Raw genomic sequence first — 21,528 nt, forward strand, 5'->3', positions numbered from 1 at the left:
TGACTGAAATTGGAGAGAGCAGAGGTGGATGAAACCTGAGCTTGACGAAAGCAGTGGAGAGAAGTAGGGGATGATGGAGGGATGCTGATGGAGGGTGCCTTTGAGAGGGCTGGAAAGGCCAACAGATATCAGGGATTCCCACTGAGGAGAAAGATGATATGAATCACTGTGCACTTTTCTTTCTCTTCCTCGCTCACTCCCACTCTCTCTTTCTCCCCGTGTTTCTCATCCTTTCCTACAGGACAAGGACATTCAGCTTGAAACAGTGTTCGTTTAAACCTGGGTATGAAGATAAAAGAAAACACAAAAATAAAAACATACATGAAACAAGCCTGAAAGTCTTAAGTCAAGTTTTAAAGTCACAAAAATACATTTATAATGTTTTTCTTGTCAAACAGAATGATGGAAATACAGTTGTTATTTTTTCGCCACATGGTGAAAAAGGAAAGAAAAACAAAATAAACTAGAGTTATTAAAATAACAGGGATGAATTAAAGAAGGTTGAATGATAGTAAAATGTGGAGGAAGGGCAAAAAACGACAGGACAAACATTACAATGTGTTTTGTATCATGAGACACAAAACTAACACTATCACTTTGTATGAAGCTTTGATGCATCACATACGCCTTCATAATGCATTACGATATATTCTAATAACAGTCATAAGGAATCACTGTAATAGTTCATAAGAACTAAATGGACCTTTTTCACAGGAGACATGTTAACATTCTTTTACCAGCAGGAAATCCACAGGTGTAATTAATAACATTAGCAATGGCTCCATTTCATTTAGTGGCCCCCTGCCTCCTGTTATTGTATTGTACATGCTGGCATGCTAGAAATTAATAATGAGACAATTACAAAAACTAGCGACCATTAATGTTATTTGTTGCTTTTCCTGCAATGACATTAAAAACGTTTTTTGCTTGTAATTTTGAGTATAAGATTATCCCTGTCATTTTAAAATAAAATAAATCAAGTTAAAAGGGCACTTGGAGAGCGCAGACCTCCGCCAAGGCCATGCCCTATCTCACAATGTTAACGAAAATGAGACATCATTTCTGTGTCTGTCCAGTGATTCTAATTTTGGTCCCGTAACGTCCGTCCCAGTCATATAGTAAGTGCTGTAAACACATTCTTTGTAAATCTTTACAATCATTTGCCTAAAGAATCAAGCAGGCCTGCCTAGCACAACTAAAATGTTTGTCAAAACAGGTAATGTAAGCCTGGCAATGTATCTCTGTTGATCCAAACTACAATATCCTTGACAGAGGTAGCTAACTTGACCTGCCACTGTGGTCTCCATGCCAACCGGCCTCTTCTGGCACCTCAACCAAAGTAGGAAAGGAACATTTAATAAAGTACTTTACAGTACATTGTATGCACTTTGTGTAAAACAAAATCTGATTGATTCATAATGCTGAAATAGTTATTAGATAGTTGCATGCTTGTTCTCATTTCTGAAGGTTTGAAGTATGGACGCCACTGTAAAGCTACTCAAGATGGGCTTCTCTCATAGTCAATCTGTGGTTGATCACATGATAAATAAGTGTGGTCCCGATCTCATCAGCGATGGCTCTCCTTCTTTCTCTTCTTCCCTCCTCCTCCTCCTCCTCCTGCTCCTCCTCCTCTTGCTCCTCCTCCTCCTCGTTGTTGTCCCCTGTCTCTCCCTCCTCCTCCCCTTGCTCTCTGTCTATTGTTGGCATCCATTGTTCAAAACAGGTAATCTGACCTTTGACCTATGTATAGGCCTATACTAAAGCAGTGATTGGTTAGTGCTCAGTTAAGCATAATGTGTTTGCACATGTGAGTGTGTGTGTGCCCTGGTAAATAAGTGTAGCATTTTGATTGGTTGTGTTTGGAAAAAGAAAGCAAGTCACTTCCTGTTAGATTTTTGTGTCTTGCACTTTGAGTGAGAGGTTTCAAAAAGATTTTGTATATAAGCAGTTGGAAAAAACTGAAAAGCAACCTGCTCTCCTCCAGAGAGGCCCTTTAATACAGTAGCATTTTTAGCAGTAACATTTGCTTAAAAGTGCTTACCATATCTTTATCTGAATTAATTTGACTTAAGGTGAGAACCAGCATAATTTGTCCATATCTTATTGTGAAGGGCATTTCCGGTGTTTGCTTAAGCAATGTGCGTACGACCTCAGTATATCTCTATTATCCTTGAAGACGGCTAATGGCATATTGTGTACTAGGTTACTTACTTTGTCTCTATTAGCCAAAGTGTGAATGGTTATTAGTCTGCTAGCACTGACCTGTGACTTCACACACACACACACACACACACACACACACACACTATTGGCACACACAGTATTGGCTTGGGTGATTTGTGACCTCTTTCCCTCCTTTGCTGCCATCTCACTCGTATTGATTTCCTCTCGTCTTTTCCTTCGTCTCTCCTCCTTTCTCTTCCTCCTAATGTTTCTCTTCTCTCTCTCCCTCTTTCTGGCATCATTCTCACTCTCCTCTACCTTCTTTCCTTTAGCTTTCTCACTTTTATCCTTTATTCTCCTCCTCCCAGCTCTTTTGCTCCCTTTCTCCCTCTCTTATACTGAGATTGTTCGATTTCAATTATTAACAACCATCAAGATTTATGAAGGAGGTCAATTAGCTTCTGTGTCAGTGACTCCTGATATGCAAGACAGATCTGTGTTTGTCTGTATCCATTTAATACAACTATGTTTATTGGCTGATTGCATACTTGTGCTGTGTTTGTAAAGGATATGTGTGTGTGTGTGTGTGTGTGTGTGTGTGTGTGTGTGTGTGTGTGTGTGTGTGTGTGTGTGTGTGTGTGTGTGTGTGTGAAAATGCAATTCTGTTTGTTTGTGTGACTGTGTGGGTGTCAATTAGAAGTAAACTGAATTTTGTGTCCTGGAATGTCCTGGTTCACTACCTCTTTAGAGCTACTGGAGGACACAAATGTGTACGCTCACTGACATTCACATGTATACGTACACTCACATACACACACACATACACACACACACACACACACACACACACACACACACACACACACACACACACACACACACACACAAACACACACTGGAGAGGAACTCAAACATGGACCAGGAGGGACTGTGATGATCAATCAATGTCAGAGTGGGAGCCATTAAGAGCACACATATACACACATGCATACAGTCTACTTTATGTGTTGAGTGCCTTCAGTTGGTCACAGACCAGTTACTCTGTTCTGTCAGTGTCCTGGATGATTTCCCCCCTGTAGGCGAAGAACTCAGTCAACCCTTGCTCTCTCCCTGTCTCTGTCATCCTGTTGTCATATTTCTCTTACAATCTTGTTTCCGCCTTTCTGTCTCCATCTATACTTTCTTTTCTTATGTGTATGTAATCATTTATAGAGGCGGCTCTCAGGTAATATACCATGTCATTTTGACTCAGCTGTCAAACTGATTTTGGTTTTGCATATTTGCGTTACATTTGATCAATATTGTGTATGGATACAGTGTATCTTGGGCCTGTGACTAAGCTTAGATCTACTTCAGATAGATGTCTACATTTGTTGTTCAAAGCTGTCTAGTTTTGAACGATCTTAAGTAGGACAAATCTGCCATGAATTCTGGGTAAATTAAAGTGCTCATATTATGCTTTTTGGCTTTTTCCCTTTCCTTTATTGTGTTATATATCTTTTTTTGTGCACGTTATAGGTTTACAAAGTGAAAAAGCCCAAAGTCCACCCAAAGGGACTTACCATTTTCCAGAGAAAACACTGTTCACAAACTGCTCCAAACAGCTCTGTTGTAGTCCAGCCTTTACTTCCATTACGAAGGTGCCTCACTTTGTAACACACGTTATAATGCTCGCCTAGCTGCTAGCATGGCACTCCCTCATGCTCTGCAACTGACAAGCTAGCGGTACATACTGCGCATGTGTGACTCCCAACAAAGATGGTACAGAAGTGAGATGCCTCACTCTGTAGCTAAAACAGAGAGCTCAACACACAGGGTGAAAAGAGGAGCTGCAGCACTGTGCAGTACAACAAATATATAGTGTTTTCTGAAAATTAAACCACATAAACCTATTCTGGTACAACCTCTAAATACAATTATGAACCTGAAAATGAAAATGAGCATAATATATACTTTAAGACTTTTTTGCAAACTATAAAACATGGCTGACCGAGCAACAGCATCAAACTGCCCAGCTCCGTTCAGCTCTGTTCATTCCAGCAGAACATGTTGTACAACTTTTACAAAGATATTCATTTGGAAAGTTTGAGTGTAATCTCGGCCCAGTTCAGAGCTGCATCAGAGCTGAGATGCTGTGGCAGGGCTCAGGTCTTCTGCTAACTCGTCCTCACTACAGTCTCTATAAACTCTTCCCCTTCTCATTACTTGCTTCACAATATTATGAGCTAATTATGAGCCATGTTGTTGTTTGGTGCCACTGGCCAGCAGGTGTCACTGATTGTTACCATGGAAACATGGCTCTCTGTCCTGAGTTAGCCTGGAAGGGAGGCTTAAAATAAGCCAGTTTGGATTTTTGGGTATCTCCTTATCTTGCATTAGACTAATCTAAGTGGAAAATGAAGACTGGCCTAATGCAATAGACCATTGTAAAATATCTTTGTGAAACCAGCCCATGGTGACTATGAAGGCCATAGCTTATGATTCACATCATTGATGTCTCATCCCTGTATGGAAGCATCTACATTTATTATGTTTAATTTTTTCCCTTTAATCTGTCGCCCATCTCTAGGTATTTACAATTAAATCTATTAGTCTTTTAGCAGCATGTAATTATTAAGACAACAAATTATTTAGGCTTACTTAATTTACTTTCTATTAAAATAGCTTCATCATACTTTTAATTGTTTACACAAATTTAAAACAAAATGGCATACACCCATGTAATTTCTGGGTGAAATATATTTGGCATTTAACACATTTGCTGTTTTTTAGGAGTTAGTTTTTAGTAGTGACTGTGGTAGAAGGTTTGTGGTAAAGCTACAAAGCCTGAATTAATCCCTGTAGGGAAATTGTGTTTTCACTTGCAGCTCCTCCACAGGTGGTAGGTCATAGCGCCGGGTCCCTTACTGAACAACATCCCTGGAGCTGGTCGGCATTCAGCAAGCTGCTCACAAACACTTCAGTAGAGCAGATGTTTGTGAAAACTGAGACTGAAACTTGTGTCTCTACATGTATCTTACTCATTTACATACAGTAGAGAAAACAATAATATAATGTTAATTCAGTGGCTCTATTTCAACTTAAATGGAACATCATGCACTTCACAGTTGAGGTGTTTGTTGCATGGCTGTTATTGTGTTATGTAATTCATCCCGAGGATGAATCTATTCTGACCTCATGCCTTTGTCTTTTGTCAGACTCTCCCTCTGTGGCATTGATGAAATAATAATAGTGTTGACTTTTTCTGTATCCTCTGTTACTTTTCCCTAAAGGCCTATCTGCTTGACCTGTCACTGATCACATTTAAACACCACAACGCTTTGGAGTGCTTCTCCGTCTGTTTCCTTATCTCTTTGGTTTTCTAAACCATTTAGCCTCAAAACCCTGTCTCTGTTCTCAAGTCTGTCCCTGACTAGCTGGCTTTCTTTCATATGTATCTCTCTCTAGATTTTTCTTTCCATTGGATTCAAATAAATGTCTTTTGTTTAGAATTGTCTATGCCATCACTGAATTTGTGTTGGTTTGTTCATCTATGTATTTCTGTCAAAGCACAGTGGGCGATCTAGTGAGACAGAGGGGAACAGAAAACATATTTATAAAAAGAGAAAATGGACCTAAAAACGCTTTAACTGCTAGGGAAATATGAAAATGGCAGGAAATGCATATTTTGGCTGCTAATCTGTGACAGGGACACCATATTATTTCATTCCCATTGCATTGTCACAGTCAAATTATGAAAACGTTGAATCAGATGGTTGAGACAACACAAAGATATGTTTGTAAATATTTCTAATTAAGAACAAATCCAGTTACAACAAGTCAATTTTGTTGACATTGTGACGATTAAGTAATTGATTCAGCCTACGTCTGCTTTTTGTTTTACTGGTTTGAATCCATTTTAAGAAAAAATGCTTTTGCGCTTTCCTTATTACTTCTGTGGAAAAGCTGCTTATCATTATCTGTTTTTATCCAACATTTCTCCAGATTTGATAACATAAAAAAACTCCTGTCTGTAAGCTTCGCTGACACATCACCTTAATTTGAGCTGTGGCAAATAAAGTTATAGCCTTTGCAAACAAAATTGTCTAAACTATGTGGCAGCTCAACTGAAAATGGAGTTATGGCAAGCAACATTAAATCACCAATTATATTATAGTACTTGAATGTGAACATATACTTTCTGGTATAAAAATGTATTTGCTGCAAAAAAGGAACCAACCGGTTGTGTGAACCATGCCTAAACCATTGCATCACATTTAGGAAGAGGTACATTTTTGTGGGCATGTATAGTATGACAAACTGCTATATATATATATATATATATATACCCACAAAGGAAATAATTGGTATGCCTCTACTCTGCAACCTGTTTTTTCTGTGTATATTTACTCCAAGTTCCCATTTTTCAGATAAAGTCCAGACCTGACAAAGCACATTCGCCAACATTTGTACATTTACTCCCTAGCTGGCAAGTAAACTTTTTTATAAGAATTGACACTTTAAACTAAGAGGAATATTTTTGGGGTTGTGCAGAGTTTCGTGATTGATAGAAATGTTTTTTGACAGTATCCTCTCGTCTTGATACTAGTCTTCCATTTTTCATCTACTTCTTTCCCCTCACCTCCCTCAGCTGACAGCAGTGGTTTTGTTGATGTAAAGCACTGTCATGCTACAGAGACCCAAAATTCCACGCTTGTCTTCTCATAAGAGAATGATATGAATGCTCTAAGCACTGTATCTAAACAAAATAAGACACAGAGTGATCTGGGACTTTTTAAGCCTCAGGTAATTCAGTCGCTCTCTGCCCAGCAATACCAGCTTCCTCAGCTTCACATTAGCAAACAATGGAAGCAACAGCGGCTTTATCGGTTTCAACAGTACAACTCCAGATCCACTGACAGCTGTCTTCTTTATGTATAGTCCCACTTTTTTGTTTGTTTGTTTGATATATTTGTATATTGACATTAACACTGAAGGAAAACAAGGGAATCTGTTCTCATGTAGGATGTAGGTGTACATTTTTTGCAGATCTGTGGTGTCAAAAGTTTGACTTTATGACTGAATTTTTACAGGATGAAATATTACAACGCAGTGAGAGAACAGTTTCTGTATTTTTTTTATATTTATACCTGTATATTTCAGTTTCAGCTTTAGTTACACTTTGGATTCAGCTATTTTGGATACAGGTATGCGCCGCCAAGAGGAATGATGTTCCAGTTCATCTCCCTATGCTGCTTTCGCAGCGATACTTCCTTCCTCCTGTTAAAAGTCTTTGCACATGCACACAACCCATTAGCAACCCAGTTATGTGTGTATACATGGCCATGAAATCAGGTTTGTCTCGTAGAAAAAAACTAGCTTCTTTAACCAGTTTTCTCTAATTCCTGATTAACAAAGCCGGATGTTTAGACAATGTTTAAGAAAGTCAGGTTACTGATTGCTGATCAGGTTTCTGAAGCTGACATTAAAAGATCACTTTAGTGCTTGTTAACTCATTTCACAGCTCTTTTGGCCTTCCATCCACAATAAGCCGGCAGTTTCAGATTGGTGTATCTTTTTGGCCTTCATCCACACTGAGAAATTGAACACATTTCATCATTACACCCATTGATTTCCCCCGCTGTGAAACCAACTCGGTTCTCCCTGATGCTCTCTGTATCACTATATAAGTCCTGTTCTTGTTTTGTTTTCCTTCTTTGTCTGTTTTCTCATATCCATGTAACCCTCTCTGCTCTATTGTGTCCTCTAACTAATATCTCCCTGTTTCAAAAAACGCAATACCTTGCAACACATGGTTTACCTCTCATTCACCCACTGACATCCCCAACTCTGGCATGTTGCAGTCATCCAACTAAAGTATAATTCTATACTGGCTTCATTCACCTTGATAAAAAGTTTGAGAGAAACTATGCCGTTTTGTGGTCATCTTCTAGGAACAAACTGTAAATAGCATTAATTGCTTGCTTAATTATAGTTTATGAATGAGAGAATGTAGTTGAAATTTTGGCACAAATGACTACACATGAAGTACACATGATCAGTGACATCCCTCAACACTGTGTTGGGTGCAGAGTTAGCATCCAGAGGTCAGCTCAGTATTGTTAAGTCATAATTTTACATTTATAAATACATTTATAAATGTATACACTACTTTTGAAGATGAGCCAATCCACATTTATTTTACACTGAACTGTTAATACTGGAAACTTTAGATGCTTTCTCTGTGTTGGAGCTTTTTGGTCCGCTGTACTTTGATTGGAACCACTTCCAAACAAGCTAAAAGATGAAATAACTTTGAGTGCAAGGGCGAGGTGTAAAACTTGAGTTAGCTTTAGACTATATTTTTGAAGCGAGCTACTAAAATGCAACACACAGCTACTGCAAAAGTTTTCTGGCACAGCTTTCTTCAGTCCTCTGCCGTTAGAAAGCATCATCTGACGAAGTCAGCTGCAGTTTTTCAGTCAGAATACATGAGGTGCAGTCACTGTCCCACATGCTGCATGTTGTTCTCTAAGCAAGACTAATATCTGTAGTTTTGACAGAAATAAACTTTACGTATAATAAAAATAAATGATTTGTCATCTTTTATTTAATTATCTGAATCAAATCTTAATTAGCTTAGCTTAGCTTGGCTGGATACATGTCTAGCATGTTTATTTCAATTCAAAGTATACACTTTAGCTATTGGCTAATACTTGAACTGTATCTTAATAATAATTTACTGCTAATAGTTTTTTATTTTAGCATAGTGATGTAAAAGCTTTAAATGTACATATGGTGTCTATTTATTTCTGTCTTTATGTCTTCAGCACAAGCTTGCTCTTTACCTCTTACTGTGTCCCCAAATCCCATGGCCCTGTTCATGTACCATCCCACATGCTTTCTATGCATTTGTTTGAGTCCATTTACCATTACTAGCTCTTTGGCTCATTTTAAGTGTTCACTTTAATTGCCTTACTTCCCTCATTACTTGTTGTCCTTTTTGTCTGCACATTGAGTTTTTTGCCCATTCCTCTGCCTACCTACTAGTTGTTTCAGCTTTAGTCCTGGGTTTCTTGCTGGTTATAATTGCCACTATAGCTGCCATTTTCTTAGCCTCTACTCTCTTGCTGTGTCCCTTGCCCATTTTGTTTTAAACAGTGAAGCCGTAACAATCTCTCCTGTTTGCCAGTTTGCTCAGGCGCTGGTATTCACAGTAGATTTTTATACCGTATTTGCTCTTTGCTCTTTGCCCTTTGGCCTTATAGCTTTCTCCCCCCTCACTGGCTTTTATTCCATGTTGTGCCAGCAGTAGCTTCCACAAGCTTTTTACTCTCTGCCTTACTTTTCTCTTTGCCCTTTGTTTCATCAGTGCTATTTGAATTGCCATTTCTTTTGAGTTTCCTATTTTACTTTTCAATCTCTTCCATCTTTGTGTCCCTTCTTATATATCTTGATTTTTGTTGTAACTCAAAAGCCATGTCTCCCCATCTCCCAGCTAGCTTCACGAAAGCATTTGTTGCCTTTCTTACTCTTTGCCCTCATGGGTTTCTCTTTAATTCTCTTGCCAGCCATTAATGGCCTTTGGTCCATCACATTCCTGCTCACTGGATTTCACTTTTTGCCTTCCTCTTGGTCCCCTTTGCCTTTGCGCTGACATGCTTACTTAAACTGTCTCTCAATTTCTCTGGCAGAAGGAACTTACTGAGAGTCTTCATAAGTAATAGGCCCAAGTCAGATTTGTGGAGCCCCATAGAGATTGTTGCTTGGGTCTTTGTAACACTTGCTGAACCTGAAATAAACTGCCAAGATCTCATCGCATTCTGCCTGTCTGCTCCCCAGTCCCCACATACTTTTACCTAAAACCCATTTTGATTTTTTTTTTTTTTTTTTTTTTTTTTATTTTTTTTTATATTGTTCTTCCATCTATTCTCCTCTCTTTATCTTCACAGTCATGTCTATTTTTTATTTATTTTTATCTTCTCTTCTTTAAGCCTTTTGATCCTCTAAAGTTTGTGTTCTTTTCCTTCATAGTCCTCCTTGCTCCCTCCTCCCACTTCATTTTTATTCATTATTCCTTTCTTTTGTCATGCATTTCCACAATTTTCTCAGTGCCTATTTTTTCCCTGCTTGTGCACCTGTGTTCTACCTGACCCTTTTCAATGTCCCCCATATTTTCATCCTGAGTTTATCACTCGGTCATTTCCTATTTTCCTCTGCAGTCTTCTCTCTCTGCTCCCTTGCAGTCCTATCAGTTGGGTGCAGCTATTTAAACCTCACACTTATTCTTCACATGGAGCTGCTTTCAAAACACCAGAGAAAACAGGGAAATGGGGGACCAGAGTGAGATAAGTGCTAGAAGTGCAAAGGAACAATCTCACAAAGTTTACATTAAATCCGGAGAGACTTTACTCAGTAGAATGACCTGGGTTTGTAAACAAGCAGCATATATTGTGTGATTATCTCCTGTTTTTATTTACTTGCTAAGAGTTTTACTGTTCACCGCTTTTGCTTCTTAAGCTAACATAAAGTCATATCACAAGGGTATAAGCTTAAATAGAATTTTACTTTTTCTGGTGGCTCTGTGAGAACTGGAACTTGACCATTTGAGGCAGTCTTCTTAAGCTTTAATCCAAATCTCAATTTATACTGCAAGTGATTCAACAATGCTTTTCCTTTCTTCTGCAGGTCTGGTCGTAAGAGAAGCCAGTATAGAAATCACACGGCAGCAGGTGGAGGAGCTGTTTGGTCCTGAAGATTACTGGTGTCAGTGCGTGGCCTGGAGCTCTGCTGGAACCACCAAAAGCCGCAAGGCGCACGTTCGCATTGCATGTGAGTACACTATTGTATGCATGCCTGTGAGGTCTAAAGACCAGTGGGTACTGTTTACACATGAGTATGGAGAGTATGGGTCAGTTCATTGCTCGTATACTCACAAATTACATATTATCCTTCCAAAAAATGAAAAGAAATAGTTTGCAAATAAAGCTGCACACAGACAATCCTACAGTACATACACAGGCAAAGTTATCACCTTCACTCTGCTGGGTCTTGTTTTGTAGATGTTTTTAAAATGAATGATTGCTGTCAGTGCTTGCCTCTAACAAATATGTGTTTCCTCTGACAGCTTCACAATAAAAGCCACCCTGTGTTTCGCCAGTTGAATGCTTTTAATGTGAACCAGCAGCAGTACGAAGTGTTCAGTTTGCATTAACAGTAATTTGATAGAACAGGCGTTAGGAGAGTGAACAATGAGGCTGATATAAATGCGATAGAAAAACAGTAACGGTGAATTACATGCGTGCAACGTTTCCTGTGAATCCCTAATGCGTAAGTACAGTAGGCAACTTGTATCCTGTGCGGAAATGGCGGACTCCGCCACTAACAACAAAATATAGAGAGGTAATAAGAGATCATACTGAATAGGTATTGCTGAAAAAAGACAAAGAGAAAAATAGATAAATAGACTCAAAAACTAGGTTTTATTTCATGAAAATTCAAGGATTATAACTTTGACATCTATTAAGCTTTCCTTTGAGGTGTAGAGGCACATTGCTGTCATAAGGGTATATATTTTAACTAGAAACAACAAAGGCTCAGGAAAAAACTTGTAGTTGGGTAGAACCTTCAAACTTGGTTTTACACTGAATGATATATGGTGGGGAACTTTCTAAACTGAGAATTAGCTCTATGTCTTCAGTAGCTTCCTGTTATGGTCTGGTGAACAATTTAATTTGACAACTGGGAGTCTGACTATAAGGTCACCAAAAGAACACAGGCCAGACTAAACCCAGGCAGACTCAATATCACTCTAGCAGACAGTGTTGCCATGTCACACAGTGATCACATGGGGAAATCATTTTAGGATTGTTAGACCCAAACAACAGTCCAGAGGGGGAAAGAAAAGGTTGAATCCTGTTGTGAGTGATGGTCACTTGATGGCTCTGCAGCAACTGTGTGGCAAGAGAGTTGAGATGTTTGATAGAAATCACCTAAAAAAGGCCTTGTTTGTTCTTTCAATGTAAGCCTCATATAACAAAATGGATTGTTCCTTCAAAGCTCCTTTCACTGGCCTGAAAATTGAACCCGCAACAGTAGTTTTCCAAGCATCATTGCTCCGGTCAATTCTGCCATATAAGACAACTGGGACTCATCTGAGTGCTCAGGTTATAAAAAGGTCAAGCAGAAAAGAAATGTCAATAATAAAATCGACCCCACCTCTCTGGTTTACCTGTCTTATTCTGAAAGTGTGGCTCTGCTTGAGTGAACTCTCAAAAGGACATCTGGGGGCTTTGATAGAGTCCATTCAGCAGACACTCAGAACAAACTGCACACATCCCAATATATAGTACTTTAACAGACAGTATCACTCTAACAGACGTGCACCCTGGAAATCTTGTTTTCCCAGGTTGGTCTTATTCGTGCTGCAGAAGGAAATCCATCATGTTGATCCTTGTTTTTCATTCAGGCTATTTAATTTGGCTGTAAATATGTCTCACATTTTCACTTTTGTAGGGCTTGGTTGTTTCCTCTATTTATGTATTATATATTTTATAGACCACTACACCATATTGTAAATTGTCCCTGTAGCAGATTATTTAAATATAGTACATATACACTTGTTCATTCATAGAAAAATGAGCTGACTCACACTTAGACAATATAACACAATATACAATACAGTATACCAGTTGTGTGGAAGTACCGAAGCAACATATTTCTCAATTATTTTGGCTTGTAACACCATTTGAATTTAGAACACAGCCTCAGCCTACTATCTGCATTGCTTTGGTATGTGAGGATGTTTTTCTGTCTGTCAGCAGAGAGTTAGTGACACAGTCAAAAATATCCTTCTAAGCTCCACTAATAACATTCTTGAATGAAATGGGCCCTCCTCGGGGTGCAGTGAAAGCTGGGCAATGTGCTGTTTTTGGCTAACGTCCGGGCTGATACGTGCTGAGAGACGGATGCAGGCAAGCGTACATATACAGTACGTACAGGCTTCTGAGATTCTCAGAGGTAAACACGTGAATGTAGACACCAGCAACACAGACATGCACACATACTGAGAACTGAAGGCCACATTGTTCAGTCGCAACAAGGTAGCTGATGTATGAACAAATGGCTGAGTGCATACATGCGTATGTGCATGTGTGCCTGCATCACTCTATGACTTACAACATCCATGCCATCAATATCATCAGGTAGCACCAGCTGTCAGCAAGTATAATGACACATCAACACAGTTAGTCCAAGCACCTCAGTTTTCCCTTTCCCTTAGTCTATATCCTCGAAGTTCCAATTCCGGGATTGTTCCGGTGCCGCAGGAAATTCTCCCGGATGCATGTCTTTTCGCCGATGTCCGTTTCCTTTCGCTTTCTTTGTGTTGGAATGATAATAAACCAGAGCACGATTTTCTCCCATCCCGGAATGCTATGTTGACTAGCCAGACCCTCCTCCGCAGCGTTGTGGAGGAAGGTCTGGCAAAGCGAGACTACCTTTTTAATTGTCCTGTTTTATGTATTATCTGTTGTTTTTTTACTTCGGTTTTTTATTTTGTTTTTTGTCTGCCTCAAACAGATTATATATATATATATATATATATATATAAATATATATATATATATATATATATATATATATATATATATATATATATAAATCTTTTACCCTTAATGACATTTTTTTTACACTGTATCAAAAACAAACTAGCATGCTACCTATCTTGCATCATTTCCCCCCATTTTCAGTCACCTTTATTCACATGGGGTGGGTATACGTATAGTATTTTACACACATAAGACCTCTTGCGGAGGTTTGGTGGGGGGGTGGTGATGGAGGAGGCCTCTGAGAAGGCTTGAATGGCCAATAGATATCAGGACGGAGAAAGATGATAGAACTCCTGCCTCTCTTTAACTTAACTCACTCTTTCTCTTCAGATCCCTCTCATTTCTTTTTATATTTCTGTGTAGTGTGTATTTTTCTTCTGACTTTGTCTGTCCCTCCGTCTTCACTTTCTCTCTTTGCGTTATAACAGTGATTTTTTTCCCTTAACCAGATCTGATTACACTCAGCCCAGTCTTGCGATAACCTTTTACTTTAAATCGACCCAACCTCCTGACCTACCCCGCTTTCGGCTCCTATTTGGATCTACTGTTGTGATTAAAATGCTTCCTGGCAGCTAGAGCTTGCTGAGCAAAGTGTCTTTTCTACCGCACCATGCAATAGCAATTCAGCATTTCTCCTCCATTTCCATCTCTTCTTCCCACTCGTTTTCTTATTTCTCCTTTTTCATTGTCTCCTCTTTTAGTTTTTTTCTCGCTTTGCTCATCTTGTGCTTATTGTTTCGTTTGGTCACTCGTGCTTTCTTTTTTGCCTCTATCTTTCTCCTTCTCCACCATCTTCAGGCTGTTTTAATAACTGTAGAATTAACACTTCAAGTCATTATCTGAATACGCAGTGTGTAGCTGGATAATGAAGATCAGTGTTGCGGCTGTTAAAGTGTCAAACACACAATCAGAGATATTAAATGTCAGTGATTTGTTGGTCTTTTGGAGCAGGGTACTTTAGCTAGTTTATGATTGTGCGCAGGCAGCTTAATTCAAGTTCATTAAGCAGGTGAGACAAACACACACATTCTCACACTCGCACAGCAGTGCAGGCACGTACACAGGGGTAAGCGAAACACAGACACTTACGGTACATACACACAAATGTGCATGCAGTGTCAGTCATGCTCTTTGGCCCTGCAGCTATCAGGTCAAGTCTTTCTCCTTCAACGGATTAGCAATGTGTCAAGGACACATGCACGCACGCACACACACACGCACATACACACACAAACACCCAGAGACACACACATTCCAGATGCTGGCAATTTGTTCTGCCACCTTCCACTGAGACATGTGTGTGCATAGTAATCAGAGTCCAGACACTCGGGGACACAGCAACCCAGGCCGGCAGCTATTTGTGTCAACTGGAAAATGTCTGTTAGGGAATTTCTCTTCTGTTTTGTTTATGATGCAAATGTCTCAGCTGCATGAATTTAGATTTTCCTTCAATCATGGATGAATTAGACCAAGGAAAACAAGGCCCAACAGGGATTCCTTGTGTTAGATTTTAAGCATTGATTAAAACCAAACTGTTCTACACTCATTTAGGCTTAAACCTGCATGCAGATTACAACAATACAGCAGGCATTTATAACACAGCACCTGGAAACAACTGTAGTGTGTTAGCCAACCTTTCTGATATGAAACTTGCTTTGCAGCGCAGAAACCAAATTCCCCCAACAACCACATGACATTTAACCATTTTTGCATGAAATGGCCTGCTTAGTAGTTTCATTAATGCATAGACAAATCAGAACTGATACGCCAAAAGATCCATGCTGTTTTTCCCTCCACACTCACCCTGACACTTTTGCAAACACTGTCAGTGGAAAACCTTCAGTGTTTTTCTCTGGATGACATCATCAAGAGAGTCTTGGTTTCTGGCTCTGAGAGAGACTTCATGATGATCACAAACACTGAATAAACATTTTTATAGTGAGAACCCATAGTGTGTGTGTCTGTGTGGATGTGTGGTTATGATGTCTCACCATCGCTGAGCTTTTTCCCAGATGTCAGGGACTGCTTCAGCGTACTTTAAACTGTTATGGTGGTGAGCCACAGTGATGATTTAGCACACACGACTGAAGTCACTTAAAAGCCCAACTGTGAGAAAAATAACATACATAACAATCTGCATTATATACTTTTTTTGTACATTAACATTATTTTTCAAGAGAAATAAAGGAACCACTCTTAGGCAGACAGAAGGGATCGTCAGCTCTCGTTAACCCATAGAGTCGCTGAGGTGTCTCCCGGAACGATATGTATTGCATAAGTTAAAGGTTAAAACAAAAACAGAATGATATTTGCAAAAATGAACTCAATAAAATGGAATTGTTAAGGATTAAGTAAAAAAGCAGATTTAACTGGCAGATGACTCTGAATGGCTGAATTTTATTTCCCAAAGTGGTCAATAAATCACTAGAGCTGAGATACTATATGAAGATTAAAAGTCAAAAATATCTTTTCAGATGAAACAACATTTTTTGGACAATTTCCTATTTATATCAATGTAACATTGACATTGTATGGACTAACATAAAAAAGTAAGACTCTTACAACTAATAGCCTAAAGGAAAGTCTGTGATGACATGCAAAGCTAAACAGATTTTTTTTTTCTTTTTCATTGAAATATATCTATGTTAGATTTTAACTTTTTTGAAACCATGATTTGCTTTCACTGGGGATCTTTCATTTGTTGTGCTTCAGAGTGCCAGTGCCATGTCAGCGAATAGAGTTGTTTACGTGTTCAAAACTTGACACTGGATGGAAAGACCTTGTCTGATGTCCCGGGCTGATCACAGGTTGGGAAGTGTTGAAATGACAGGGTGCAAAGTTGGAGACTCTCTAAAGTCACTTAGAGAAAATGACTCCCTATATAACCACACTGAAAATGACACTCAAAGTCACAGTCTACCTTCAGTTCTTCCTTTTTTTATCTTTTGGAGCTTTATTGGTTATTTGAAGATGTAATTATGAGTACCCAAATGTTGAAGAGGTACTCATAAATGGCTACAGCCTTAAACACCCTGTGGCCTTAGGATATATTTATGTTGTCATGAAAAAAAAAAGAAAAAAACTTTCATGATATTGCACAAACAAGCTATTAAATGAAAGCCATATCAAAACTGTTAGAAGAACACAAATACTGTATATGGTTATCAAGCAAAATATTATAACTTTAATATAACTTAATCCTTTTGGAATCACAGCATTTAATGAGTTCCCTGAGCAGAAAGCAATACAAATTCACCTCATGATCTTAATATAGCTGCTACAGCAGGAACTCTTTGATTGTTCGCAAGTTAGATATTTATCATTTAATACAATTGCATTTTAATTATAAACCCATTTACATTAAATTTTTTCCTAATGTTTATTAAATACCACCTTACCTTCTTTTGTGCTTTATCACTTACATCATTTGGTTGTTGTTTTTTTTTAATCCAGAGGTCTGATTGTTTCCATGCCACTGTGCAGGAAATTGGATGTCTAAATTATCCTCTCTGAGACTTATGGAGAGTACTTTGCTTGCTACTTTCTTTCCAAGTAGCTCACATTGCTCTTTATTGCTTGAGCTCCACCAGGGGAAACCGTTATGATTTGGCATGGGTAGCATGCAGGCAGAAACACCCATTTTGGATAATTGCTCTGAAATGTGCTTATGTAGAGGAGCCTGAGGCAACAAACTCACCACAAACATAATAACAGTTTTAGTTGAGCAGTGGAAGAAGTTTTAGAGGGAGAGCGAAGGAGGCGAAGAAAGACAAGGGGGTGGGAGGGAAAAAGAAGAGGTTATGCAAGAAAGGTCATTTTCAGAATAGATGCTTACACTGCTTTATTGTGTATGTATAAGGGAGTTCACACTGAATAAGGTTGCCCTCTGCACGTATCAACCCTGTTGTGGTTGGAAATTGTTCAGTGAATTTCTCATTGCTTTTGTTATATTTATGAAGCTTGATAGCATTATCTGCAGTTTAGGAGTGAAGTGGGGTCAGTGAATTGATAGGACACAGCTGTCCTTCCTCTCCTGTGCACATATTTCCCTTGGGCACATATTTGCACACATGTACAAAAACACACCTTCAGTTGAAGTACATTCATGGTCCCCTGGTGTCGTGAACACAATGTCACATTCCCTCTTTCTCTAAAACACACATTCTCTCAAAGACAAACTATTGCTACAAAGTGGCAAACATTTTGTCTGTCTTAGCCCGCTAGCTTAGCACTAGGTGTGAATGTGTGTGTGTGTATTGTCTGTTCATCCCCTGAGCGGTTTGCTTTAATCTCCTTTAATTTCATTCTCAATCTTTATGGAGATCAACTCTCCCCACCACCACCTCCTCATTTCACCATCTCCCTTACTAATTAAGACCAGGAAATTGTTCCTGGAATTGGCTGGCATGAGCCAAGTATGTCTCACCCCTCAATCACTTCCTCATTCTCTTCTTGTGTCTGCGTTTTTTTTTTTTTTTCGTTTTTTGTGTGTGTGTGTGTTTACTTGTGTTAGTCTGTTTTTCTGTTCCACAGTGGGCATGTTTGTGTTTGTTCTGTCTCCATGTATGTGTTGTGGCCGTCTTTTGTTAGTCTCCATCTCTTGTGTGTATTTTTCTCAGTGTGACAGCATCGCACCGTCTCTATCGTTCTCTCTTTGTCTTTCGGTATCTGTCAGTGTACGTGTGTCTCTGTGTTGTGTTGGTAGCCATGTGGTGGATTTAGGGCTGAAGCTTTGGGTGATTACTCCCATAATGAACCATCATGCCCTGTTCAGGCTGTCGTCCCCCACAGGGATTGACTGTATTATGAAGTTATCATTTAGCCTCAGTTATGTGTGTCCTCACATAACTCTCTTAGCTCTCCACACGCAATCTGATAATGATTTGATTTATAGTGTATGAAATTAAACCTTGTCAACTAGGTGGGAAGGTGTTCTGAAGCGTTTTGGAAATCTTAAAAGCTTTGTCAGTGGTTTATCCTCTAGAAGGCAGACACCGTGATCACCTCTAATGCCTTGTTCACACATACAGTTTCAAATATGGCAGGTTCTTATGTCCCATGAGTCTGTAGCTCATCTCCTGCTGCTTTTTGACTTGCTTACATAGTAGCTCCTAACATACAATATTTACCTTGCAATATACTGTATGGTATTGAAACTGTTTAGTACAACCGTGCACACACAGCAGGCTGGTAGGAAACACATTAGGGGCCCTATCTTGCACTCAGCGCAATTGCCTTTGTACACCGAACGCATGTATCATTCCTATTTTGCACCCGACGCACAGCGGACTTTTCCCTCCACAGACGCGGCGTGGAATTAGAGAATATATTTGCGCTCCCGGCGTTCGAGCGAAGGCGGGGTGTTCAGTTACAAACGTTACTTTGTGCTATTCTGCAGTTTCAGAAAGCAAATTCCGCCACTGACCAAGAAAAACCTGGTCTAAAGTCAGTGGCGCTAGTCTAAAGTCAGCAGCGTTATTCAGATGCTATTTTAGGGGCGCATGGTGGCCATAATGTAGTGTGTGCACCCGCGGATACACTTCTCTCATCTACAGCAGTTCCCATTTTGGAAAACCATACATAATTACAAAGGAAAATATTACTGAAAATGTGCTTCATGTGTTTGGATAGATCAGGAGGCACTTTACAGTACAGTCCTCAAAAAGTCGCAGCATTCTTTGTGGCTTGTTGTGTTTTACACATTTCCATGAATCATGGATGTGTTGATGACATAAATGAGGAAATATTAGAGGACTTAAGGAGACGTGATGTTGAACTACGGTGGGATTGGACACTCCGGCGGAATCTGGTCCGGGAGTAATGCGCGATGAGCTCCCGCTGGCGTGCGCCAGGCAAATCCGCCGTCATAATAGCAATCCGCCATGGAACAAGCGCGCCTGCTCTTAAAGGGAATGTGAGATGACGCTCTGATTGGTTAATTGCACGTTACGCCCAAACCACACCTAGCTACTTCAGACCAACCCGTTTTAGATTTGCGTCGGGCGCAAGAGTCATTTATCCCGCCGGTAAAATAGCAACAGCGCCCGAGATCCGCCCACAAAGCTACTTGCGTTTTGCGTTTCATACTTGCGTTTTAGATCGTTAAAATAGGGCCGTGGTGTGTAACACAGTTACACACACAGTGAGTTGTCTTATGTTAAAACAGACTTTTCTTCCAGAAGTTTACATGCAGAACTCTTAACCACTTTATTACCAACCGCGACAGCGTCACTGGTATTGTTTTCTGTGTGTGTGTGTGTGTGTGTTATGGCAGAATGTGGTCCTGGAGACACCTACTGTAGCGAACTACCAAAGAAGCGGTTTTGAGTAATTTGCCAGGTGTTTTATAGGTCTGCGGCCAGATTTTGTATCCGTGATAGTGTCACAACCGTGCAAGACACAGTCACGGAAATTTAAAGGTGTGTAGTTGACATCAACATGAAGGTGAAGCGGGTCCGAGCAAGGGCGTCGGAAGTAGCGGGGTAGGAAGTAGGGAAGCCTCCCAATTTGTTGTCGCAGCTGGTCTGATCCTAACGCAAGATCGTCTCTAGGTAAATTACCTACATGCAAATAGCTAATTTTTGCACTTTGAGCTGAAGTGTAGGTTTTCTCTCTTAGAATATTAAACATTTTCCACTCATTGCTCAGACATTCATCTAATCACAACCTTTCTTTTCGCTTCTCCAGTATTTGAGTCTGCCTTTGTGACTGAGGGAGAGAGTGATTCATTATTACAAATTCAAAATATTTAAAATGATAAAACTAGCTTGTGTGAATTGTTTTTTTGAAGGCTCGATTCAGAGTTCTTATACTTTTGTAAGCTGATGCACATATTATCTCTTCCTTTTTCTTTCTAAGATTGGGATCATGATATTGTGAAGTGTTGTAATCAAAGGTTTGTTATAGCGACATAAAAACGTATTTGATAGGTAAAAACCAAGCAGGTGGTTTTAGTATTAAGAAAGAGTAAAGTGGTCCTGCTGTGTGCTGCCAACTTCTCCCTCCTTCCTCCTCTCTCTTTCTGCCTCTCATCTTTCACCCCCCCCACCGGCTGCCCGGACTTCTACCTTCCTTATACCCCCATCCTATTTCACCTCTCCTTCTCTTTCACTCCTTCTATGTCTGTTAGCCACTGTAAGGTGACTGTCCTGATGAAATACCCAGAGAGTGACTCTGAGTCGACCGGTTCAGTATTAAAAAATGTTCTATCCAGTGTGTGTTAGTGTATGTGTGTTCACTAATGGTGTACCACAGCTGACGGAGAAGGTGATTAAGAGCACACCTGGGAACCAGGAGAGTAAAAGGACGCAAGGATAACACACACACACACACACACACACACACACACACACACACACACACCCGCTGTGTCGAAAGTTTTCGGTATGGTTTTAAAAACTGAAGGACAGAGGAGAGAGGATTTGTGTTCCACAGCTGCAGCCATCCTTTACAAACTAACAAAGTCACTTTCAAACTCTTCAAAGGGAACAAGTTTTTTAGTATTACTATCTGAAACATTGTATCAGTTAAATGTTGCTGTTGACGGCGCCTATATCAACAGACCTCTGCATATCACTTTGAAATACGCACATTCTGCATCTGCAGATATGTAGCCAATTAATCTTCCTTACATGCGTTTAATTCAAAGTTAAAAATAAACTCCAAAGTAAAGAATTGGAATGTACAAAATAGCTTTGCTAATCATTTTATCCAGATCATACTGAGTCTTTACACTCTCGATTCTAGGAGAAATCAGATCGTAAACCTTTGAGTTACA

At 39.6% G+C, this 21,528-nt stretch overlaps 1 protein-coding gene across 3 annotated transcripts in view; it reads left to right on the plus strand.

Moving 5' to 3' along the window:
* Nucleotides 1–21,528, plus strand: part of si:ch73-72b7.1 (netrin receptor UNC5C) — a 199,864-nt gene that overhangs the window by 105,486 nt on the left and 72,850 nt on the right. For all 3 annotated transcript variants that reach the window (XM_039802570.1, XM_039802571.1, XM_039802572.1), the window contains exon 3: nt 10,831–10,974. In XM_039802570.1, coding sequence (XP_039658504.1) covers nt 10,831–10,974 — 144 coding nt within the window. The remainder of the gene's footprint in view (nt 1–10,830; nt 10,975–21,528) is intronic.

The sequence above is a fragment of the Perca fluviatilis genome, chromosome 6 (genome assembly GCF_010015445.1).
Source record: "Perca fluviatilis chromosome 6, GENO_Pfluv_1.0, whole genome shotgun sequence".
Classification (NCBI taxonomy): Eukaryota; Metazoa; Chordata; class Actinopteri; order Perciformes; family Percidae; genus Perca; species Perca fluviatilis.